This window comes from Malaclemys terrapin, chromosome 4 (assembly GCF_027887155.1).
Source record: "Malaclemys terrapin pileata isolate rMalTer1 chromosome 4, rMalTer1.hap1, whole genome shotgun sequence".
Lineage (NCBI taxonomy): Eukaryota > Metazoa > Chordata > Testudines > Emydidae > Malaclemys > Malaclemys terrapin.
This window is the reverse complement of record NC_071508.1, coordinates 139,511,030-139,537,097: the sequence shown is the minus strand read 5'-3', so window position 1 is coordinate 139,537,097 and position 26,068 is coordinate 139,511,030. Positions and strand designations below refer to the sequence as shown.

General features: G+C 39.9%; 1 protein-coding gene across 2 annotated transcripts in view; it reads left to right on the top strand.

Moving 5' to 3' along the window:
- HIF1A (hypoxia inducible factor 1 subunit alpha) overlaps window positions 1-26,068 on the top strand; it is a 44,831-nt gene that overhangs the window by 5,200 nt on the left and 13,563 nt on the right. Inside the window, exons 1-5 of one of the 2 annotated variants that reach the window (XM_054025615.1) lie at window positions 3,908-4,001; window positions 19,121-19,311; window positions 20,420-20,565; window positions 20,664-20,748; window positions 25,158-25,270. In XM_054025615.1, coding sequence (XP_053881590.1) covers window positions 3,919-4,001; window positions 19,121-19,311; window positions 20,420-20,565; window positions 20,664-20,748; window positions 25,158-25,270 — 618 coding nt within the window. In that variant the 5' untranslated portion in view covers window positions 3,908-3,918. Of the gene's footprint in view, window positions 1-3,907; window positions 4,002-19,120; window positions 19,312-20,419; window positions 20,566-20,663; window positions 20,749-25,157; window positions 25,271-26,068 lie in introns of those variants that run through there. The other variant, XM_054025616.1, reaches the window with a different exon arrangement.

The window sequence follows — 26,068 nt, the reverse complement described above, 5'->3', positions numbered from 1 at the left end:
CACAAGTGCAAGGGCTAGAAACTTTTTGGTAAACGATAGACAATCAACATTTGCAGAATCTAAGCTAAGTACTGTTGCTAGCTAGGCAAGCCTCTGTCTTGCCTGGGGCCAGTTGCTTTACCAAGCCCTGCTTCTGAATAGGGAACATCTAATTAAAACACGCATTGCTTAATTTTTTTACATTGTTCTCTTTGTGGGGATGTTTCCTATATAATCTTATCCTAAATGTGAAAATAACTAATTGAAAGTTAAAGGTGACAATTTAAAAAGGGAAAATAGGCAAATGTTCTCTTAAAAATGTATAAAGAAGGCATGAAAAGTGTTCAATTTGCAAATTTTTATGTATGGTTTTTACATATTAGAAATCCAGCCGCCTTTTCCTTTGACTGCTGCTATATGGTGACTGGAGAACTAGTGAAATTGATATCCTAAGAGTAAAAAAAAAAACAGAAAACTGAACAGTTGGAAGGAGGTGATTTTTTTTAGTCACTTATTGTTTGCAATTTAACACATTTAATTTCACTTGACTAATGAGCATTCTGGATAAAGTTTTAAGACAAGGCTTCAGTAGCTGCACGTCTCTGACTTGCATTCTCTCAGTAGCATTAAAGATTCAGAGCCCTGGCACTCATACACTGGAATAAGTGAATTCACAGAGGGAGCTATTGTGAAATATTTTATTCCAGTTAATTTCCCTGTTCCCTGAGAGTCAGCTCTCCAGTTCATATGCCGCGGTCCACTAAAAGTCTTCCTGAAAAACCAGGGGAATACCAGACTTGACACTCCTGTTACTTCTGAGGATGGAAAAAGGGCAGAGCAAGCACAATGCCATTCCCTGCCCCGTCCATTTTTGTTAGAAAAATCTGCCTTTACACATCTCTAGATCCTTGTCTGAGAGGAATATTTCTCCCTCAACTTGGCTGCAAACAAGAGGGAGAGGAGTGGGGAACAATTTTGTGACTGCTGGTTGGTCAGAATCTTCCTGCTACTGAGAGAATGCAAGTCAGAGACGTGCCGCTACTGAAGCCTTGTCTTAAAACTTTCTGGTGTGGCTCAATCAGTGATAATAGTAGGAGAGCTAGCATAGGTAGTGTGTGGGTGAAAGTAGGTGTTTTAATTTCCATGCTGTCTAGGCCTGCTCTGATGCCGTTGAAATACCAGCAACTGGTCCGCACTAGATGACTGCTGTTGCTACCATCAGTGGAGCTGTAATAATGGTGGGTAACTTTAAGGAAAAATCTAGTGTAGACAAGGCCTGATAGGCCAAGTTGTCAGCTGGTACGCAACAGGCATACAGCAGAAGGGTGCGGTGGTAAGAGTCTGTTATCCCAAGTATATCCAAGATTGCGGCGGCCTCCTTTAGCATGCTGCCCTTTCTTCTGGCTCCTCTCCGTCATTTGTCAGGATGTATCCAGTCACTGCTGCGGGGGGGTTAGGAGCTGATATTGTTACCATCGTTTGGGGGAATTAATTAGCTCTTGGCTCGATACTAGGGCTCTTTGTGAGGTGAAAGACGATACCCTTCCCTCATTGCACTCCCCATCGTTTTATGAGGAATGGTGAGTGTTCTGTCTAATAAGAGCTTATCTCAGCTAGGGTAAAAGGTGTATTTTTAAAACACTGTAGCTAAAGTAAGTGTTTTAAAAAGACACATTTTATGCCAGTCTAGACAAGACCTGAGAAAATCTCATACTTTCTTCTCAGCCCGTTGTGGATGAAAGAAGGAGACCTTGGTGCTAATGTGAATGGGACGGATGTCAGTGATGCAACAGCATCCACTTGTTCACTGGTGCTTGCAGCGTCCTCCTTTGGATGATTTGAGGGGAACCTGTGACCTTTTGTTTCCTGTGTGTAGTTGGATTAGGTATAGAAGTTAAGTCTTTCTAGAACATTGAGACCGTTGGTAACATTCATCTCTTCCAAGCAAGTATTTATTAATCATCAGTAGCAACTGTCATTAACAGTTACTGTTTGTTTGAAACTGTTCTCTTTTTTGAGGCTGTCAGGAACCTAAGTGTTAGTGTTTTGACCTTGAGACTTTGAAAACTTCTTCTATTTAGTCTCTTCTGATCATAATTACAGAGAATGGACTAACTTTTTTGAATGCCCTTTGTACTTGCTTAACCAAGGCATATTTAGGGAGATGAGTGTGGTTGCAGTATTAAATTAATCTCATTTTAGAAGGCTGGATTTAAACCCAGAAAATAATGTGTCAACCAGATTTTCACCCTAAGAAGAATAATCGAAGAGAGGGTCAGATGGCGAAAACCAGTAGTCATATATTTCAAGAAAGCATTTGATGCATCTATTGCAATTCATTTGGGAACATCTTGAAGTGTTATGGTATGCCAGTAAAAATGACTAGTATCCTCAGAGCAGCTTAACAACAGTATAGAAGATCTATTTTGTGCTGATGATATAGCTCGTCTAAGTGACAGCTCAGCCAACATGCAAATAAAGACCAGCATTGCAGAAAAGATGGGGTTAATAATCAGTTATGGGGGGGAAAAATCAAATGAGAATCCCAGTATCTTCCAACTCGAGCATTACTTTAGAAGGCAGAGGAATAGAAAGAAGTGAGTTAATTCACATACGTTGGCAGTAACATGCATGCAAGCCAGTGGGGATGGCCATAAGGAAATAATGTCACTAATTGGTAAGGTGGCAGCTGAAGTCCGCAGCTTAAACAAGATTTGGTCATCAAAAGTCTACAACTTAAAGACCAGTCTGCAAATGTTGAGCTCAAATATTATTTCCGTCTTAATGCATGAATGTAATAGCTGGAAATCCACCAAAGGTACAGGCAAGTGTCTAAATGCCTTAGAAAAATACTAAATATCAAATGGAATGAATTTATAACAAATGCCAAGATTTATCAGAGCATTCAACAGCTCATTATCTCTAAAGCAATCCAGAAAAGAAGATGGAATTATTTGGGATATGTGTTAGGAATGAAGCCAGAGCCTCTGCCATGGCAGGTGTGTTCTTGGGCAGCTGGAGGAACACTGAAAGAATTCCTCCAAATGCTACTCGGGGAGGGAAAACTTCTGGAACTTGACACAGAGAACATGCAATGAGCTGTTGAGGATCGACAAGGATAGTAGAGTGTTTGTGATCGAAGTAATGTCTGACAGTCTGGGAAGAATTCAGATTATGGATTTTATTTTCCAGGAACTGGTGTGATTTGGCCTACCATAAAAATTTGTTAGTCTCTAAGGTGCCACAAGTACTCCTGTTCTTCTTTTTGCATAAAAATGCTATTTATAATGTTGTAGGTAGGGATTTTTTCAGTTTTGAAAGAGTAGCATTTCAAAACCATTAGAAATGGAGGAATTATATTAATATGGATGTATTCCAGCAGTGTCTCTTTAAATACTTTTTGCGTAAATCACAACCCCCAAAATTCTCTAGGGTTCTTTCTGGAGCCAGATCCCCCAGCTGATGGAGCTATGCCAATTAACATTGAAGCTATGTGAGTTTACACCAACCGGAAGATCTGGCCCAAGGTATTTTGTTCAAAATAAGTGAGCTGATAAAGATGAACGCCTCATCGGATGTATACCTATACAATATCTGACCTGTATTTGTTTCCCTTTGTTAAAGTCTATAATATTCAGGTTTATAATGGCAGTGTCCTCCATTTTGATATCTACAACCTTTACATTGATATACATGAGACATTTTAAACTGCCCTGCTGGCACTGGAAATCTGACCTGTCAAGAATATCACTCTGAGTAGCTCTTAGGAGAGTAAAGATAGTCATTAAACTTGATTTATATTGCAAACTGACTAGATTTATTTCAAACCTCGTGAAGATTTATAACATTTGGCCACGTGTGGCTTCATGTTTTCATCCTACAGATAATAGCTATTAATTATTTATTATGTATGTATTGTAACTCCTAGGAGTCCCAGTCATGGCCCAGGACCACATTGTGCTAGGTGAAGTAGCAACAGAGCAAAAAGATAATCCTTGCCCCCAAAGAATTTACAATCTACCGTAAGTATCAGACAAGAGACAACAGATGGATACAGAGGCAAATTGATGGAGGAGTGCAAGAAAACAGTGAGAGGCTGCGGTCTCAGCCACCATAGCCTAATTGTTGTGACGTTTTTGTAGGAGTCATGGCAGAGCAGGGTATGAAGAAGTTTTGAGTTAGTTTTGCAGATATTTATGAAGTGCTCCTCTGAAATCTGAGGGTTAGCATTGGAGAAAGCACAAAGGTGCTTGCTTGAAAATTTATCAAGTGGGTGGTGAAGGCTGGCATCATGGGCGGATCAAAAGTGGGAGGAGTTGATTGTTTAATACACCTAGAGAAGGGGGAGCCAGTGGATGGATGCAAAGCTGGGGGAGATGGTCAAAGTAAAGGGACAGGAAAATGTTCTCTGCAGCAGAATTCTGAATGGATGGGCAAAATTGCATTTGTCAAGGCCAGAGAAAAGGATGTTGTAGTAACTGAGATGCTAGATGGGAGTCTGGACGAGAGTTTCAGCTGTGTGGATGGATAGGAAAGGGTGTATCTTAGAGATACACCTCTACCCCAATATAACATGAATTCAGATATAACGCGGTAAAGCAGTTACCCCGGGGGGGAGGGGCGGAGCTGCGCACTCCGGCAGATCAAAGCAAGTTCGATATAGTGCGGTTTCACCTATAACATGGTAAGATTTTTTGGCTCCCGAGGACAGCGTTAATGCGGGGTAGAGGTATATTATGCAGAAAGACTCTGCAAGACTTGGGACATAGCCTGGATGTGGTGATCTATGCGTGAGGGTTCCAACTCAACAATGACACCGAGGTTATGGGCTTGAGTGACAGGCAAGTTGATGGTGTTTTCCATGGTCAGTGAGAAAAGAGAGAGCAGGGAGAGTTTAAGAGCTCTATTTTAGCCATGTTGAGCTTGAATTGATGGCTAGACATCCATGAAAACATGTCAGAGAGACAGTCCAAGATTTTAGTTTGGACACAACATGGAGCATTTGGAGTAGAGAGATAGAAATGAGCAAAATATTTTAAATAGTAGTATATGAATGTATATTTACTAAACATTTAAGGAAAAATCTGCAAAGTAAATAAACTTGAAACTTGTAACTTGCATTGCATTGAACAGGAGCTCAAATGAAAAACTGAGCAAGCTGCAACACTTGGTGCTTACAATACAATAAAACTGTTTTGTATTACAACTCTGGGAGGTTTTAACAAGTCATTAACTTTTATTAAACATGCCCTTTTCAACAGTTTCAACACTGATGTGATTGTCATAGTAGTACCTAGCAAACACAGATGACATCTGCTTTTTAGAATCCATGTTTCATTGTACTCCTAATTAAAATCAGACTAGCTTTCTTTATATGGGATATTTTTACATTTCAAGAGGGAAAAGAAAGTTTTAAGAACCCAGGACATCTCATCTTCAGAAATTTCTTTATGCAACTCACATCCCAGGATAAACTTACTAGTAAACTGAAAAGGCAAAATGTTTCTTAAAGGCCTTTATATTTTGTGTTTGGCATTTTAATTTTCATGCTCATTTGAATGTATGGACTTGTACTGTCAAGCCACATGTGGCTTCACTTCTCCTTTTAAAAAAACAAAAAACCTCACATCTATAAAGCCTACATCTGCAGCTCCTTTCCAAAAATATGAAAAACAAGAGGCAATGACTAATTACAGTAAAAGCTGTGTTATCTGGCACTTTACCAACCAGAAAGCTCTATAAACCGGCATTTCTGATATTCATTGAAAGTCCGGTTTATAGTCCAATTGGTGCAGGACCAACAGGCTCTCTACCTGGCACCACACGGCTCCCCGGAAGCAGCGACATGTCCCTGCTGCTCCTAGGTGGAGGAACAGGCATGAGGGGTTCAGAGTGCAGGATGGGTTGTGGGGTATGGGGTCTAGGAGGAAGTTCAGATATGGGAGGGGGCTTGGGGCAGGGGTTCAGCATGGGAGAAGGGTGTGGGGTGCCAGATCTAGGTGGCACTCACCTCAGGTGGCTCCCCGCAAGCGGCAATATGTCCTGCTGGTCCTAGGCAGAGGTGCGGCTAGGCGGCTCTGCACGATGCCCCTGCCCTGAGTGCTGGCTCCGCCGTTCCCATTGGCCAGGAACCGTGGCCAGTGGGAGCTGCGGGGGCGGCACCTGTGGGCACAATAGGGCCCCCATCTTTGGGGCTTTTAGACACTACTGTCCTGAATAACAGCGTGCAAAGGCCATGGCGGGAACTTTGTGACACTGCAACTGATTCATAATTTAGGAGAGCAGAGACATTGTTTGCTTTTTTAATATTATATACTTAAATATTATATATTTAATATCATCTGAATGATAGTGAGTTTAGATTCCTCCCTCTTCCCTTACCCTCCAAGAATTGAATTAGCAATATTCTTCCCCTGTCACTTCCAACTTTCGTATTTTTGGTCACTGTCACCTTGGGGTATACAGATTTCACCCATTCATTAAAACTTTTATTTAAAAGTCACTTCTGAACAAATCCACCTTCAAAATGTAGGAGGGAGGTCCTTAATTCTGTAAGGGGGTAACTAAGTGTTGTGTAGATAATTGTAAAATGTGTTGCTTTCTGAGCTTCCCTAAAAAAGTGAAAATGGAGTTGACTAGACATCTTTCTGTCAGGAAGATAGTAAGAAGAGTAACCTTTTGACTGGTCAGCAAAGGCTACCTGTTGTTGAACTGCTGTGAAGTGAATCTTCCAGAATGGGATTTTCAACTAAAATTCTACACTTGAAAGCAAAAATATACTGTTTCTGGAGCCCATCTGAAGTGAAAAAATGTAGTAACAAAATTACAGCATTTGTATTTGCAAATGGATAGGTATCTACATACCTGTATATATTATGCTAGATTCTGAGGTTAATAGTTCTCTTAAATCTTCAGTGACATGGCCTTCAAATTTTTGTATTTTTGCCATTGGATCTTGGGCCCCTCTATTAAATGTCCAGTCCTGAAGGTCAATGTGAAATATATGACTTGTAACAATAATTCTTTAAACTTCCTGCTGGTCTGAGTGGTAATTCATAGAGCAGTATTCATCATATTGGAGACTGGATTAGCATAGGTTTGTGTATTGCGGAAGTGAGTTTAAACTGAGATCAGGATGTAGCAGAGAGCTATCGATCAGTGGTTCTCAAACTTTTGTACTAGTGACCCCTTTCACATAGCAAGCCTCTGAGTGTGAACCCCCCCTTCTAAATTAAAAACACTTTTTTTGTATATTTAACACCATTATAAATTCTGGAGGCAAAGTGGGGTTTGGGGTGGAGGCTGACAGCTCACGACACCCCCCACATGTAATAATCTTGTGACCCCTTGAGGGGTCCTGACCCCAGTTTGAGAACCCCTGCTATAGATCATGCTACAGTGAATTCTGTAGACTAGCAGTTGATAGAGGGGAAAAAAGGGGAGAGAGTAGAAGAGAAGAGGCAGGTGCACTATCAGACTGAGAACACCAGATCACAATGATCCAGTAACACAGACTGAGCAAGATGATGTCAAACTCAGAAACCAGTGCACTTGTTACACTGGAGGTCTAATAATATCAGCTCAGAAAACCATTTACATAGGATATAAACCACAGAAGCAGTGAGTAAAAGACATCCATGTTGGAAAAGACTGAGACACTATTGATGTAAACGCGGAAGAAATTTCATGTCTGACCAAGAAACAGTAAACCTAGACCCTGAAGCTGAAGGGGTGGCACACATTTATACTGATAACTGTATGAGAGTATACCAGACCTTCAAGAAAGTAAGTCGGTCAGTCAGTCAGTCCATTTGAGGAAGGAAAGAAAAATCTTTCTAACTAATTGCACTGGGAAAGCTAGAAACACCTTGTTGTTGGTCTATGCGTTGGAGACTGGCATTTCTTGGAGCAGAGGTTACTCCACTCAGTGGAAAGCATGGTGAAACTAATTGTTGGGGATCTGCAGCTGTGTTGCAGCTAATGGGAAAACCCTACAAAGGACACCAAAAGAACTTCCTGAGTTTAAATAGAACTATTTAAAATCCAGCCTTATTAAAATTCATAACCAAGAATAAAATCTGAAATTTCCTTTTCCCATATCAGATAAGATTGTTCTGACACAGTGTAAGGAAAAATATGACCTCTGGGAGGATATTTTATTTGTAAACACCATAAGATTTTTAAATCCTTGGTTTGAGTAGAGCTTTGCATTCATTTTCTAAAATACATGGGTTTTTTTAATATCCTTGAGGAAAGTGGACTGTTATTGGTTTCGTTCCCAAATATTAAATCACAGTGAGCTTTTGTTGATGTGAACATTATGGGAGGGGACTGTAATGTCAAAGAAGTCCAGAATCTGAATAATTTTATGTAAGTTTAAAAGAATAGTGTTTTCACTAGACTATTATCTTTACTGATTTGAATTCCTTCCTCCTTAATTCCATCCAGGTTCACTATGGTAAGCAGAGTACATCATGAACTTATGAAATGAACACAAATATAATGGTGTCCTTTTATTTCCTCCCGCCTCGAGTCTACAAAAACTGGGCTTTATGGGGATGTTATTGTGGAAAGGTTAGGTCAAAGAGCTTTGCATTTTATTCTGACGGCACAGAGCTTTGAAGTAATCTCGCTGTCTTTTGGGAATGCCAGATTTATGGGCTGTTTGCCAAGAAAGCTCTATTTTCTACTCTCGGAAGTTTCACAATCTGTTGTTCCTGTGAAACATTTGTTGAAGAAGGTTGTGGTCAGGCAGTGTGAGGTTGTCCCCAGCTAAGTTGGCTCAGTCCTATGGAGGGCTTTGCATAGGACTACAGAAATATAAAACATGGCTCCATATTCACTGGGAGCCAGAGAAAAGTGGAACACTGAGATTAAGCTGGTTCTGTTGGTCTAGGTTCCTAAATTGGCTACTGTGTTCTGAACCAATTGCAGCTTTTAAGGTTGATTTCATTCCTAAATACAAAGTCATTTTAGGAAATTTTGCAAGACTGAAAACTAGTAACAGATAAAACAAGTTGTTAGAGTACTGCTTACCACAATAACAGTGCATTTGTATATGATTTCTTGTGTTAACAAAGAGAAACAAATTAATTAAAGGTTCAATTCAACTCTGCCTAACTTTTACCATCATCCAGTAGGTAATTAGCCAGAAGACTTACACTGCACTGGCAGGGGATAGGTTTTGTGTGTGTGTGTGTGTGTGTGTGTGTGTGTGCGCGCATGCATGGTATTGAGAGGGCAGAGGTGAAGAAAGGAATGGGTGGATGCATGTATTCATTTGTGGAGGGGAAACTTAGTGATTTTTTTCCATGATTTGAGGACTTCAGTAGCTCACACATAGGTTAGGGGTTTGATACAGGAGTGGGTGAGTGAGATTCTGTGTCCTGTGTTGTGCAGGAGATCAGACTAGACGATCATAATGGTCCTATCTGACCTTAAAGTGTGTGATTCCAGTGAGAACACTTTCATCAGGGAAGTTTTTACAATAAGCAGAAAGCAGACTAGGATGGAGCAGAAAGCTTAGACAAGCAATGCATGTAACTTCAATGTGCCCTTATAAATAAGGAATAAAGTTAAAGCCAAATTAAAGTAACGCATTCTCCTTTGGTACAAGAATACTAAGTTAGCTGCAGCTTTAATGTTGTCTGGCAATGTAGCTGACCCAGCCACTGCTGAACCCAGGATGTACTACAAATCAGACCACAAGTGCTTAGCTCCACAAAGAGGATCCATAGGGCTGTTGTTCTGTTTCAGGCTTCATCAGGACTCCTGTCCCTGCACCATGATTTGTGACGTGGTTTCAAACCTTTGGCCTAATTTAGTACACTGTTGTGTCAAGTGTTAGGAGTAAATGATGAGTGAATCCCCTGGTTGCTCAACTGAAAATACCACAAGACCGAAACTTTAGAACTTTCTTTCATGAATTAACTTTCATTAAATGAAGATTTATCTAGTAGACAAATCATTACATTTATACACTAAAGAAATTGTATATAGAATACTGCAAAGACCAGACTGAATTCTGCCCATTTCAGCTTAGGATGGTCCCTTTGCTTCCAAGCTTCAGAACTTTCACCCTCTTCCTGCTCCAGTCTGTGCACAGCAGTGATATTTTACTGTTTCTTTTTCTTCGGATCCCCAGAACTTCCACCAGAACCCTCTTGCTCTGGTGCCATCTTTTTGTATGCTATTCCAAAGAGCTTGGGAGAAGCTTACTATAAGATGGATGTTGTCTGTCTAATGTTTTCTCCTGTTTCAGCATCTTTATGAGCCAACAGCTCTCTCGTTTTTGCAATTTCTTCCCTCAGTTTGTTGCACTCATCTGCTGGCAGCTGATCCTTAAACTCCTCTATCTTGGATGATGCCTTCTGTTATCTTCACAGCTTTGACACGTTACTTTCTTCGTCTGTCTTTCTCTGAATATTTCTCTGCATTCTTCACCATGTTCTGAGTGCCATCTTTGCTGATGTCACCACAAGACTGGATCACAATTTGCTGTTCGCGTCCTGTCCCTTTATCCTTTGCTGAAATGTGAACAGTGCTGTTAGCATCGGTGTCAAAAGTGACTTCAGTCTGGGGCACTCCATGTTGAACTGTGGAAATTCCTACCAGAGTGAATTGCCCAAGAAGTATGTTGTCAGCAGGCTACTATATAAAACACCTGGCTTTTCTTGGGTTGGAACCATTGTGTTCCTGTTGATGAGCTGAGCGAAGACACCTTCCACCATCTTGATTCCCAGGAACAGGGGAGTCACTTCCACCAGCAGCACGTTGGTGATATCACCAGTCTTGAATTGCGGCACCAATAGCATCAGTTTTATTGGGATTAACTGCTTTGCTAGGAGCACCGTCAAGCAGATCCTGCACAGTCTGCTGCCCCTTAGGCATTCTGCTCATGCCACCAACCAGGATAATTTGCCAGAGTCATTCTTGCTGACTTCAGCATCCTGCATGGCTTTTTGGCAAGGTGCTACTGTCATCCTGATCAGATCTACTACAGTCCACGTAAACTGGGAACAACTCAGCATCATGCTCAAGTGCTTTGGTCCAGAAGCATACATAATAAGATATGGCAAGTTAATGTCCATCTGCTCGCACTTCACTTTTTCCAATGCAACTCTCACTGTCTGAAGAGCCATGTTGTTTTGTCAATGCCCACCTCTCTTGAATTCCTTAACAATGCTGCAGCAAATCCTGATCAAAACCTTGGCCATCTATGGTCATTAACCCCTCCCATCTATGTGAATAGAGGCAGTTCTCTCTACTTGCACATTCACGAAGACAACTATGTTGGCTTTCATCTGGATGATTGTCTTCAAAATCATAAGTAATAGAAGTTTGGGTCAGATTTCTTATATTGTAGAAACTTGGGGGGCGGGAGATGGCAGAGTTTGACTTCAGTGCCTAAAATTAGTCACCCAAGTGTTATGCTCATGGCCTTAGTTTTTTGAATGAAAACTTTTAATTCTTCAGAAACTGGGGGTGTTTTCCCCCCACTTCGTCACAGCCTTTGCAGGAAAAGTGCCGATGAAAAGTAGGAAAATTTATTTGCTAAATCATAATACTTATTTTCAGTTACTAGAAGTAATTAGCTGGTGAGCAAAGTACTTGTCAGTAAGTGTAGTTCTTACAATTTAAACAAAGATTTTCAATGAAGTGAGAGAGACACTTGATATGCTCTTCACAAAATCCAGAAAACTTCAGCTCAGTTTCTTAAGATCAGATTTATATTTAACTGAGATGTTTTAAATGTTACCTCAAACAATTTACTGCCAGCATAACTCTTGACTTTATAAGTAGGGCTGTCAAGTGATTAAAAAAGCTACTTGCGATTAATGGCGCTGTTAAACAATAATAGAATACCATTCATTTAAATATTTTTGGATGTCTTCTACATTTTTAAATATATTGATTTCAGTTACAACACAAAATACAAAGTGTTCAATGCTCACTTTGTATTTATTTTTTATTACAATTACTTGCACTGTAAAAAAATTCACCAAGTACTGTAGTGCAATCTCTTCATCATGAAAGTTGAACTTACAAATGTAGAATTATGTAAAAAAAACAAAACAAAACTGCACTCTAAAACAAAACAATGTAAAACTACAAGTCCACTCAGTCCTATTTCTTGTTGAATCAATTGCTCAAATAAGTTTGGATACAATTTGCAGGCGATGTTAGTCTGTGTCACCTGAAAGTGAGATCAGGCATTAGCATGGCACTGTTGTAGCTGGCATTGCAAAATATTTACGTGCCAGATGCACTAAAGATTCATATGTCCCTTCATGCTTCAACCACCATTCCAGAGGACATGAGTCAATGCTGATGACGGGTTCTGCTCGATAACAATTCAAAGTAGTGCAAAACGACACATCTTCATTTTCATCATCTGAGACAAATGCCATCAGCAGAAGGTTGATTTTTCCTTTTTTGGTGGTTCGGGTTCTGTAGTTTCCTCATCTGAGTGTTGCTCTTTTAAAACTTCTGAAAGTGAAGTTTTAAAAGAGCACTTCAGATTCTTAAACCTTGAGTCAAGTGCTGTAGCTATTTTTTAGAAATTTCACATTAGTACCTTATTTGCGTTTTGTCAAATCTGCTATGAAAGTGTTCTTAAAATGGATGATGACCCAGCACATGTTCGAGACTGCTATAACATGAAATATATGGCAGAATGCAGGTAAAACAGAACAGGAGACATATAATTCTCCCCCAAGGAGTTCAGTCACAAATTTAATTAACACGTTATTTTTTTTAACAAGCCTCATCAGCATGGAAGCATGTCCTCTGGAATAGTGGCCGAAGTATGAAGGGGCATACGAATGTTTAGCATATCTAGCATGTAAATATCTTGCAACGCCGGCTACAAAAGTGCCATGCAAACATCCGTTCTCACTTTCAGGTGACATTGTTAATAAGAAGCAGGCAGCATTATCTCCCGTAAATGTAAACAAACTTGTTTGTCTGAGCGATTGGCTGAACAAGAAGTAGGACTGAGTGGACTTGTAGGTTCTAAAGTTTTACATTGTTTTGTTTGAGTGCAGTTGTGTAAACAAACAAAAAATCTACATTTGTAAGTTACACTTTCACGATAAAGAGATTGCCTACAGTATTTGTATGAGGTGAATTGAAAAATACTATTTTTATCATTTTTATAGTGAAAATATTTGTAATAAAAAATAATATAAAGTGAGCACTCTACACTTCGTATTCTGTGTTGTAATTGAAATCAGTATATTTGAAAATGTAGAAAAACATCCAAAATATTTAATAAACTTCAATTGGTATTTTATTGTTTAATAATGCTATTAATCGTGATTGGGGTTTTTTTTTTTTTAGTTAATTGCACGAGTTAACTGCGATTAATCGACAGCGCTAGTTATAATATCAGGTTTTATTGTTGCCTGGATTATTTTATTTCTTCAGTTAGAGATCATGATGTGTATCGGTGATTTAGAACTAGAATCTGAGGGCAGCCTATGGATTCTTGGAAACCTAATTGTACTGAAAACTTCTTGTGAGGTGGCTGGGGTTAAACCTAGTTATTGGGGAATGACAAAATGGCATGTAGTGATACAAAAGTTATGTGTCTTTTTGCTTAAAAGTCCAAAATAATTAGTATATCTAGCCACGTGAGATGTTACATTAATAGTAATGGTCTCTTTCCCCTTCCCCCTCGGATTTTCAGATAGGGCAGGAAATTAAATGTCACAAGGAGATCGATATATGCGCAACTAAGTGGGAGAGGACTTTTCCATTACATTTCTAAATGTTTTGTGGTAAATCTTTTCTTCCTACGCCCAGATCCTTTAGATTAGATAAGAGTAAACAAATTGTTTTTATTGGATAGTAGTCCTGTGGGTTACTGTTTTGGCAATATCTTTTAAAATATAGGTGCAGGTTATGTGGGTGTGGGGTGTCTGAGTCAAGGGGCAGGAGGGGAATTTGAGTCAAGCTCTCCACAGTGGGCTTTTGTGGCAGGTGGACTTGGCCTTGGCAGTTCTAGGCCATGTCTAGTTGCACGGGTTTGACTAAAATCGGTTTACACCTGGCTTATTGGTTTAGCTTAAGTCTGTAAGGAATTGATTTAAGCTAAATATAAGCCAGATTTAAGTCTGCCTATGCAGACTTTTCACGGTTTTAAGCAAATCATTTGAAACCGTTTTGTTAAACCAGTGCCACTTTTGTGTGAAGGCAAGGGCCTAACCAGTTTCCTTTTGCATGTAGCTTTATGTAAAGGCTGATTAATTTAATTATGGATGTAGTGGATTCTCCATCACTTGAAGTCTTTATCTCTGAGATACAAAGTGTTTTTCTAAAAGACAGGCTGTATGTACTTCAAGCAGAAGTTTGGTGTAGGTGTAGGAATTACTCCGTGGATTGTGTTATGACAGAGATCAGATGATATGAACACAATGGTCCTTTTTTGGCACTGACATCTATGACTCTATTGGCTAGTTGATCACCAGACTGATGATATCCTCCTGATAGGGAAACAGGGTGAAGTCTCCTTGCACAAGCACTTTGGGGGTGATACTGTATAATGCTGCAGAAATTGGGAATAAAGTCAAACTGTGTAGTCAAGAATAGACATTGAGAAGAAGGAGAAAAATAATTGTTACCCAGTTTTCGCATGAGTTAGGAGCTCCCAGAAATGGGGACAGCCAAATTCCTCAGTGGGCTGGTGAAACAAGTCTGTAGCTGCTCAAAGCATTGTGGAAAAGGCTAAGATAAAGGAGAACAGGAGTACTTGTGGCACCTTAGAGACTAACAAATTTATTAGAGCATAAGTTTTCGTGGACTACAGCCCACTTCTTCGGATGCTTCGGAAGTGGGCTGTAGTCCACGAAAGCTTATTCTCTAATAAATTTGTTAGTCTCTAAGGTGCCACAAGTACTCCTGTTCTTCTTTTTGCGGATACAGACTAACACGGCTGCTACTCTGAAACCTAAGATAAAGGGTGATCTTTTCTGGCTGATTTCCCCCCCCCCCCCCCCCCCCCCCCCCCCCCCCCCCCCCGTGGGTAAGATAGGAGATGGGACAGCAGCAGTACTTCAACCAGAAAAAAACTATCCAGAACAAAAAGAAGCAGTAAACCAGCCTACTGTCTATGGCAAAGGGTGTAAAGTACAAGTAAGGTACAGAATGTGTTTAGTACAGCTGTATTTGTTTAGGTAAAAACATTAAATTGAGATGGAATAGAAAAACAAGGTGTTGCTTAATTTATAAAAGTAGATGCATGAAACTACGTGGCAAATGAGCAAAACAAATAGAATATTCTGCCACATCCTAACTTTTACAGGATATGTATAACTTCTTCCATTTGTAGTGGTAAATAAGAACAATGCACATGCTGGGATAAATACTAGTTTGCAAACATGAGTTGTTGCTACAGAGCTTACCTTATTTAAACCCAGCTCTCCGATTTAAAAAAAAATCTTATTTTGAGGCAGTGGGAACCTGTGTAATATGTTAATCCAATGTTAAATTGCAGTGGTCCCAGCGGTTAACTGTGTAAACTGCTCTTGAGTCTGTGTAGCTCATAGTTTACATTTGGAACTCAGTTGACATTTACTCAGATATTATACATACATATCTCAGTGTTAGATTATTAATTTAAGACATCCATTAAAATCATTACTCTGAGTTATGATACACAACCAGCTTTAGGTTTCTTTTGCTTCTGCATTCTATCAGCAGAAATACAAAACCGAAATGAATGCTTGTTGCTCTACGAATGTGAAGGAAACGTATTCAAGAATGCACATTACTTTTCCTCTGGCCTGAACAGGTGCAATGTTTTAGCTTACTGGACCCATAAAGGTAACCAATCCTTCATCTGTTGTTCTCTCCACAGTTTCTTTCAGTAGGTAAATAAGCTTGCCCAGTGGTGAATTTGTAGCTGAAGATACAATTTCTAATTTTTCCTTTTTACGACAATAGGACTGTAGGAGCTCTTAGGAAAAATTTTAATGCCTCGTGCTGTGCTGAAACAGAAAAGCACTAGTATGAACTTGGAATCTTCAGGCCATATTTGAAGATGGTAACAAAAAAGAAAAATTGTTAGCAGCAGAATGGAACCTGATGTAATGACCATAGAAGGAAGATGTTCTCTTAAACAGTAGACCATATTGCCATCCTGACTTTCACAAGGAAAAGAACACAAAGAATGGTCTGCCTTCCTCAATAAATACATGAAAGGAGAAGTAGTTTCTTTCATCCCTCTAGTCTGAAGGAATCTAACTTCAACTGAAAAATTCTGCAACAGAAATTAGAGGAGGGAAGTTCAAAGAGCCTAGCATCTCGAGCTGAAACAAATTCAAGTTTTACTGTTCTGAACCAATATATCCAAGCCATTAGTTAAAAGGGCAGTTGTGATTTTGTCTGAGAATGGTGAAATGGAAACAGTTGACTACAGGAAACGATTTACGATATTTCATAGAATGACTCTAGTTCCTGAAATCATGCATTAAATCCCCGTTTGTCCAAATGTCTGGAGAAAAGAATAAGCAGTAAATAACTAATCATGATTGTTGTTTGTTGTTTGTTTGTTTGCACCTCATAATTAACCAGAGGAATAGAAAAGCTGGCAGAAAAGGCACCAAATGCATGGTCTGATTGGACCCTACTTACGCTGTGCTCAGTCATGCCACAACTGCCAGACTAACAGGACCCTGCTCATGCTGGAGGACAGCCATGCCACATTTGCAGGACGAATGAAATCCTGCTTGTTTTGGGTTGACCACGCCCCATACAGCCAGCCCTGGAGGGCTGAGAGGATGAGCTCAGATATAGAGGAATAAGCAGGTGGTATGGAGGGCCAAAGAGGCCTCTTTAGTTAAAAGAGAGTGATAAACAAGGTGTGAGTCAGCCTTATGGAAGCCATTTTCACCCCGCAATCCAGTTAGAAACAAAAGGACATGTCCATGCAGCTGTTACGTAGCTTTGCCTGGTTCAGTACAGGATACAGTGGTGGCCAAAACCATGTTAGCAGCTTTGAAATTTTCAATAGGTTGGTTATTTGGGGAGCCATTGGACAAAGTGGTGACAGTCCTCCGATTAAATCAAAGAAGTTCTTACAGAACCGTCCTGGTTCCAAACCTGGGAAAGGAAAAGCTGGTCTTATTACAGGTCTAAGTATCCTTTTCATGGCTACTCTGGCTAAGTAATGAAGGTGAGACTACAGCAAAAGCAGGTGAAACATGTCTAAGTCCGGAAAGAGGAGAAGCCAATCTTCCCTCAGTGCAAATTCCAGCACTAGAAACGCTCTCCGATTGCAGTTGGCTTCTCTCAACATCTGACAGATGGGTCCTGGATGTGGTTTGACAGAGGTATATCAAAGAATTTTCGAAGATTTAAACGTGTCCTTTTTTCCCTTCTGGAGAGTTGAGGATAGCAGAGAAGAGGTGAACTATGCATAAGGCTATAGATAATCTTTTGTGAATTGGCACGATAAGAGTTCTCAAGGTCGAGATGTTTCTCCAGCCATGGCTCACTTTTGTTTCTGGCCTAAGAGATCCAGGAAGGACTGAGTGATGCTGGACTTAAAATGCTTGAACAAGTTGACAGAGGACTAGATTCAAGATGGAGACATTGAAGTCAATAGTGGTGGTGATCTGCCAGGGGGCTTACTTTCCATCAGTTACTTTGAAGGATGCCTATCTTACTATGCTGGTTCACCAATGCACAACTGATTTTTGCAATTAACTCATGGGACCGATCATTTTCAATATAGCATGCTGTTTTTTGGACTGTCATCCACTCCTTGAGTGTTGACAGAAGTCCTTGTCTTGGTGACTTCTCAGGATGAAGAGTGTACAGGTGTACCTTTTTCTGGACAACGTTCTGTTTGGAGCCTGTTCTTGGGTCCAAATGTCGCAACAGATGGTTTCATAGTAAATTTTGAAGTCCCTTTCAACCATCTCAGTGCCTACTACATCTTGGAGTATTGATTAGAAACAGAGGCCCACAACTAAAAGACAGGACAAGATCACGCTCCTAAGGAGGTGCCTGAGGACACCAATAAGCACTCTTAAAAAGTTGGACTCTTCCCTGTTTCTCTCTAGGGTATTGGCTCCAAGATGTTAGAGAGTATAGATATGTTTGATGGAGGAAAAGAAGGATTAGGCAATGAGGCTGGCATCTTTGGCAGAGCCCACCTTGTGATAATAAGTCAAATAGGAAGGGATGGGCTAAATTGTGAAGCGCTTTGTAAGTAGGGACAGGAAGTTTGTGTCCAATGCATTAGAAGACAAGGGACTAATGGAGGGGATTAAAAAGAGTGTGTGTGTGTGATGTAATCAGAGCAACAAACCAAAAATATCTTTTAGCAGCTGTATTCTGACTGAACTTGAAGGATAGGGCAAGTTTGGAGGCATTGAGGCCAGAGAAGAGGAGTTCACGATAATCGAGGCATGAGCTGATCAGGGCTTGTACAAGAGTTCAGCAGTGTGAGTAGAAAAGGTCATGTCTTGCATATATTGAGGAAGAAGCTGCAAGATTTAGACAAGGTCTGGAGAGATAGGTAAAAACGCTGAGTCAACTATAAAGCCAAGATTATAAACTCTGACAGGTAGGGCAGCAGTGTTGTCCATCATGATAGAGAAAAGGGAGAGAGGGGAGTGCTTTAGGTGCTTTTGCTATGTTAAAATTAAGCTGATGACTGAATGTAGTGAAACTTCACTAGCACAGTAATTTGATATTCTCAGAAGAATGCTGCATGCTACTTCTAGACAAACTATTTTTTAAACAAACTTTGTTTATAAATCTTTTTTTGCATTTGCCAGTTTAATCTTGCAATGGTCACATTCAGAAATGCCCAGAATCTTTCCATTGAAGCTGCAGTGTGTATTGTCAATCCATATTGTCTAAACTGGATTTTGGTTTTAATAATCCGTTTTTGTTTAATCTTGTCTGTGAGGATTTTCTGTGCCGGAAGTCAGAGATGCATGTGCAGATATGGAATAGTATCTGCCCTTACATGGAATATTTTAAATCTTTCTACAAAGACTCAGACATGTCATAACAAATATACCAGCTAGCAAGTAGCTTAGATATAAAGGCGGAAGGAATTGGTTTGTCTTGCTGTGATAACGTTGCCTCCAATGTATGTTAATCATCTAAAATTTTATTCATACAGGATTAGTTCAGATCGCAGAAAGGAGAAGTCTAGAGATGCAGCCAGATGCCGAAGAAGCAAGGAATCTGAGGTCTTCTATGAACTTGCTCACCAGCTGCCTCTTCCTCATACTGTCAGTGCACACCTTGACAAGGCCTCCATTATGAGGCTGACTATCAGCTACTTGCGCATGAGAAAGCTGTTAGATGCAAGTAAGTGAATCAACTTATTGTGGCTTACCAGCAGAGACCAGGAAAGGGGTATGAGTGATCTGAACTCGCCCCATCCCTTTTACATGGGTTAAAAATATCCCAATGGAGGGAGGCTATCAGTGAAGACACTGGAAAAATTAGAACTTTACCTTTTACTGTGGGGCCTTGAGAGTAAAAATAAATACAGCCAGGCTGAGGGGGGCCGAAACGGTAATGTACACTATTTTTTTCATACTTATTCTTGATATCTCTTGGATCCCTAAAAAGACCAGCACAATTATTTATTTATTTATGTATTTAATTTATTTTAATCTCAGCTGTGACCCCCGCGCGCCCCCCCCCCCCCCCCCCCCCACACACACACACACACACACACATATATATATATCAGGCTCTGGACTTGCTGGGCATAAAACTTGACACCATCTCCACTCTGCCTACTTCCCTTGCGAGAAGGAAGGTAGATCATACCTAAGATAGCTCACAGCACCTGATATGTAGTTGGTAGATCTAAGATTAGGTTTGCTAAATTAGAGTATCCCTGTTTAAATGAAACCACTGAAAACCATTGTGTTGTGCTCCACTTAAGATATGCCTCAGTAATACATGTTTCAGGAAACAACACTATCCTAGTGGTAGCGATGGGGAGTGACAGCTGCGTAAGTGAGATAATAGTAGTTTAAACTCTGCGTAATGGAGAACACATCTAGTCAGTGCCAGGTAAATAAGTGGCATTTACCAAGATGTTAAATACAAATGACACAAACTTTTGTCACTTCATCTAGAAGTTGTTAAAGTTTAAAAGAAAAAAGATCAGATAAAGGTAAAATGCAGCTACCATTGCTTTTATTTTGGCATTTTTGAACATAGTATGTGGTATTACTAAGTTTTTATCAGACACTCTTTGAAAGCTCATGTTTTTAAGTGAGATGCTTAATCAGGACAACCATTTCTCCACCTAAGTATCCCAGAAATAGAATTGTGCTGTCTTTGGTGAGCAACCTGTCAAACTAGCTATTAATGTGTGGGATGACTTCAGGCATCAGGTAATTAAGTGTGAATGATGTGAGGTTAGTCTAAAAAACAATAAAAATATGGGTTCTTCTAGGTGACCTGGAGACAGAAGCCAAAATGGAGAAGGAGATGAATTGCTTTTACTTAAAAGCCCTTGATGGATTTGTCATGGTTCTTTCCGAGGATGGTGACATGATTTACATGTCTGAAAATGTGAACAAGTGTATGGGGCTCACTCAGGTGAAATATTGACACACCTTTAAATGCAATTTCAATGTTGTGCTTACTGTACATTCTTGACTACTCAGAGTTAGACTCACACTCTTTTACTTCTATAGTTTGAGCTGACTGGGCACAGTGTGTTCGATTTTACCCACCCATGTGACCATGAAGAGCTGAGAGAAATGCTGACGCACAGAAATGGTAAGAAGAGGCCACTCTTTAATTTAATGACAGATGGTTCCTATCTGTAGTATAATCAGATGCTGATATTATCAGTTTTGATATTGTTTACCTCATTTACTTGAATAGGAAAAAGCCTGAATCCACAGTTACCTGGTTACTGAGACTTCTATGGCTTCTTTAGAACAGGCACCAAAGGTATTTAAAGAATAAAATAACCGTGAAGGGGAAAAAAGGAGTCAGTAGAGAGAACTACTTGCTACACGTCACTTCTCAGAGCTTGCAACAAATCTAGTTGGGACACTATAGTAAGAGGTGTCAGAAAGAGCTGAAATTCTCCCGAGATCTCACGCTGCTTCGGGGGATGGATGTTCTGAGAGATGCGAGTTACTCAGTAGTGCTTAAAAAAAAAAATATTGTCTCAAATAAAATTATTGAAGATGGAAGGAATGAAAATGCCTGAAAGATAAGAAACATTTAGAGGTAGGATGAGTATAAAGAACATCTTAATTGGGTGATGTAGAAGAATTTGAAGATAATAAATCTGTATTTTTCTGTACTGGGTCTTGGAGTGTGTGTGCAGGGCAAATCTTTCCACAGGATGCTGAAAGAAGTTATATTTAGGTTGGAGTTCTCAGAAAAGAATCATGCAGTAGCTTTATAAATTTCAGATGATTTAGATCTTGCCTCTTGCTTTGGCATGAATTTTGGAATAACCAAAAATATTTAAATTAAATGGAATCTTCAGCTAATACTGGTCTCTGACTATGCGGTTGCTTCACTGCAGTTCTTTATTCTGAAGTTACTGTCTTTTTGACACAAAATATATTTGATAGTTTTTTTTTTTTCCCTCTGTACTAGAATGGAACACACTAATCCCATTTTCTCCAACTGCACTAGAGAAAATTAAAACTTCCACCATCCTGTTACTCATCAGCCATTTGCAGGCTCAGTGTAGACTATGCGATTGAACTACTATATTTCCACTGCAGCAAATAGGGAAAAAGTTCAAATATTGGGTATGTGGCAGCCAAGCAAAGCCACTGTGCTTATTTCCAGGGAGAATGTCACGGAGGGTAGGTTTACATTGCAGATGGGGTGTAATTTCCAACTTGGATAGACATACCTGTGCTAACTTTGATCGAGCTAGCACACTAAAAAGAGCAGCGTAGCTGTGACAGTGTGGGCTAGCTATCTGAATACTGACCTAGGGTCTTGGACAGGATTGTACGCAGGTCACTAACCTTGACTGCCACCTGCCCTGCTGTGGCTGCACTGCTGGTTTGATCAAAGCTAGCACAGATACATCTATCTGAGCTGGAAATTATACCTCCAGCTGCATTGTAGTCCTACCCTGAGTCCCTGGAATGATTAAACAGAGGATGATTATAAATTCCTACACGTCATTAAAATGCGTAGGACTTGATTCTGTTTTCTCACACCAAGGTAAATCAGGAGTGACTCTGAAGTCAGTGGAGAAGACTAGTTCAAAGCCAGTGTAAAAGGAAAAACAGGACCTTTTAATGTTAATACTAAAAAAAAGAACAGGAGTACTTGTGGCACCTTAGAGACTAACAAATGTTAATACTGAATTTTCTAAATCTTCCTGCCATCATCGCTGGTCCATCATCTAGTGCTAAACTGAATCTTTGTACTTGAAGCAATTAAGTGTATTGAACAGATGCCATATTCAATACAGCAGGATATAAATGGATCTGTTGCAAAGATAAATTATTTTTAAAGACTGCAGTTTCATAATAAGTAGATATAATGTAGACCCGTTCTGGCATGTCTAAATTAGTCAGTTTTCAACATGACTTCCCTACTCCCTCACTCAAAAGGTCTTTTCTGTATATAATTGAGTTCTATTTCCTGACTTCAATAACAAAAGTGTGTCTTGATTTGTTATCCCTACAAGGCTAGCATGGCTTTGAATAACCTAGGTTCTGTTCTGGCTCACATATAACAGAATTATTAACCCATTTACAGTCTCGGTGATAAATATTGCTGTGTGTGATTGTACAGGGGTAACTGAAGCTAACATTTGGCTAGCAGAAACATTTATTAATAATGCTGGACAATCACAGCACAGTTTAGTTTCAGATCCCAGTTTGTGTTTTCAGAATTGTTTTTAAATTGACAACTTTTTATATAATACTTGCACAGATCTAAGTCAGCAAGAACCAGTAAATGTGCCATCTTTAAACAGCTGCTTCTCGGGAGTAGAACCACACATTAAGATGTTTAGACAGATTATTCAGAAAGTAATAATGATGGTAATACAGACGCTCCCCAGGTTACGCAAACCCGCACTTACGGAAGAAGTTCCGTAAGTCCCATAAGCGGTGGGGTTTTTTTGTTTGTTTGGGTTTTGGCGGGGAGGGAGAGCGTAAGTGTCGGGTATACATCCCCGACTTACGCAAAATTTGACTTACGCAAGGCATTCCATTCCGGAAGTCAGGGAGCGTCTGTATTGTGATATCGTAAATTGTAGATTTCTGAATATGCTCTGCCTAGTTCATGCACCCAGAAACTGTGTGCTGTTTAAAAACTTTGAGTTTATATGTTGTTGCTGTGATCCTCTGAACATGTGCATTCTATCAATTTTTCTTCCTGTGACTATCATAGTAACTGTGTTGTCTTTAGAGTATGAACAAACTATTGCATACCTGTAACGTATGCTAGAATGAGCCTGTATTCTGTAAGCTTCCAAATTGTACCAGGTCGAATTGGTGGCATGAACTCATTATGAATGCATTCCTGCAAACTAACCCTCCTCCACCATCCCCAAACCTTATCTGTCCATCTGTGTTTCCACTCACAAACACACTAAGCTGTTTATGCTTATGTTGATGAAGTCAGTTTGCACTAGGGTGACCAGACAGGAAGTGTGAAAAATTGGGATGGGGGGTGAGGGGGTAATAGGCGCCTATATAAGACACAGCCCCAAATATCGGGACTGCCCCTATAAAATCAGGACATCTGGTCACCATAGTTTGGACCTTCTCTGCCCAGTCTGAGCAGTTTGTTCCTGTTGAAATAGCCCTCTCTGAAATGCCGACTTCTCATTTTTAACACAACGCTTTAAAGAAAAGATTGGTCTTCAGAGGTTGGTTTGTTAATGAATCCAGGTGCACTACAATTAGATGATTTGTACAGTAACCTAAAATGGCATCCATTAATATTAGGTTGCACTAAGATTTCTCCATTGACTTCAAGGGAGTCGAAGGTGTGTTTCAAAACTTGGTTAATACTTATTGTACAATTCTAAGTTCATATTTAGACACGTTCCTGAATCTGTAACATGGACTTGACCACAATCTTAACTCCTGCTGTCATGAGCATGGTGCTATAATGAAATAATTTTGGGGGTGGGATGTGTAATAGAGCTGTTAATCTTTCAACAGTTCTCTCACCCTATTTCTCCTTCCCCCAATCCTTTGCCTATCTTCATGTTCTGTGTTTCTCTACTTTACACTATAAACTCTTTGAAGCAAGGGGCCATGGTTCCCTAATTTCTGTAAAATCCCTTGTAGCGTTCCAGATGGTATAGAGATGGGCTTTAATAAAGGCTGCTCAGGATTACAGCAGAGCAAAGTACCCATTATTAAGGAGTCGTGATGCTCCTTCAACAGCAATCCCGCCCTGAGTGGCTAGGCATCCGCTTCAGTGCCAGCCTTGGAGACCTCTGTGCAGCAGCAGCAGCATGTTACTCTCCGTAAATCATGCAGATTATTAATCCTGAATTTAAATACACCTCTACTCAATATAACGCTGTCCTCGGAAGCCAAAAAATCTTACCGCGTTATATCGAACTTGCTTTGATCCACCAGAATGCGCAGCCCCGCCCCCCCGGAGCGCTGCTTTACCATGTTATATCCAAATTCGTGTTATATCGGGGTAGAGGTGTAGTGGTTTTTTGTTTTTTGTTGGTTTTTTAAATACAGAAAACCTAAAGATAGGCCAAAATTGGTGCAATATATCTTTCTTTTTTCTTTTTTTTTTCTTCCACCGACCATGGGTGTGAAGAGGGTTCAGACTAATTTCCTGTGAGTTTAAAATAGAGATTGGGGGGAGGGGGGGGGGGGAGAGAAACAATACACATTAATTCTCAGTCTCTCTCTCTCCATCTGCCCCCACCTTGAAATCAGGGGGATTACTATAAATGGGACCTTGAACCTATCCTTGCTGTATTTGCAAGACCAGCACTGCAATTTCTTTTGCCCATCTCAGAGGAAAAACTTACCTGAAAACTCCTCATATCCAAAATGAGGTCAGGCCTCCCAGCATGCATCATTCACATAAAAATAACCATGTTGTCTCTACTTTTGTGTGTCCTTTATTCTAGTCACATAGCTAGTTTTGCTGCACTTATTTGAAGCTTGTGAAGGTGATGAAATACTCACATTTCACTTAATATTTTTTATTAGGTCCTGTGAAAAAGGGCAAAGAACAGAATACAGAGCGTAGCTTTTTCCTCAGAATGAAGTGTACACTGACCAGCAGGGGAAGAACAGTAAATATAAAGTCTGCAACATGGAAGGTAATCAACCATGGGGTATACATGAATATTGATATGACTAGAACCTTTGCTTTTCAGATCTCATTAGGTGCAAGTATCCACGTTTGGAACAAAGTATAAAATAATTCGCTTGCAGCAGGGCAATGTGGCATTCTCCAATTTCTTGCTGATTTGGTAAAACCTACAGTGCACTCTTGTGACTGTAAGTTCTTAAATATGCTGCACTGCAACTTAGAACACATCTAGGATGTAACTGAAAATTAATTTTCAAAATAAGAGAACCTTTTTAATACTGACCTTTCAACTTAAGTCAGGAGTCACTAATAATTGTTAAAATATTTGTGTGACGCTTCCTGCTCTTGCATAAAATTAAGTAGGATTACATCATGATGATGACTGATTCTGATTGACTTTAAAGTGGTTAACTTTGTGAAGGAGGCTAGCATTATTATTCCTCTCTTGCTGGTTCTCCCCCACACCGTAACTGGAATACAATATAGCTAATTTGAGTCTCTTAAAATGGATTCATCTTATTTCCCAGATAAAATATGGTCACTTTTATATATCCAGTGACTGCACTCTGTTTAGAAAGTTTCTGTGGCTTTCAGTTTGTCACATATTCATGATCAAATCCCCAGTTATACAAACAGTTCTGACTTCAGACTTGTAGGGAGGCAGAAAGTGATTGCCAGGCTTTTGTATTTTAGGAATATTTGGAGTATGATGGAACTCTCTCCTTCCACCTTCATCCCCACAAAGAATGCAAAATACAGCTTTGTCTTCCATCTCTGTTTCAAACAGAAATATAAGCTGTGTCTT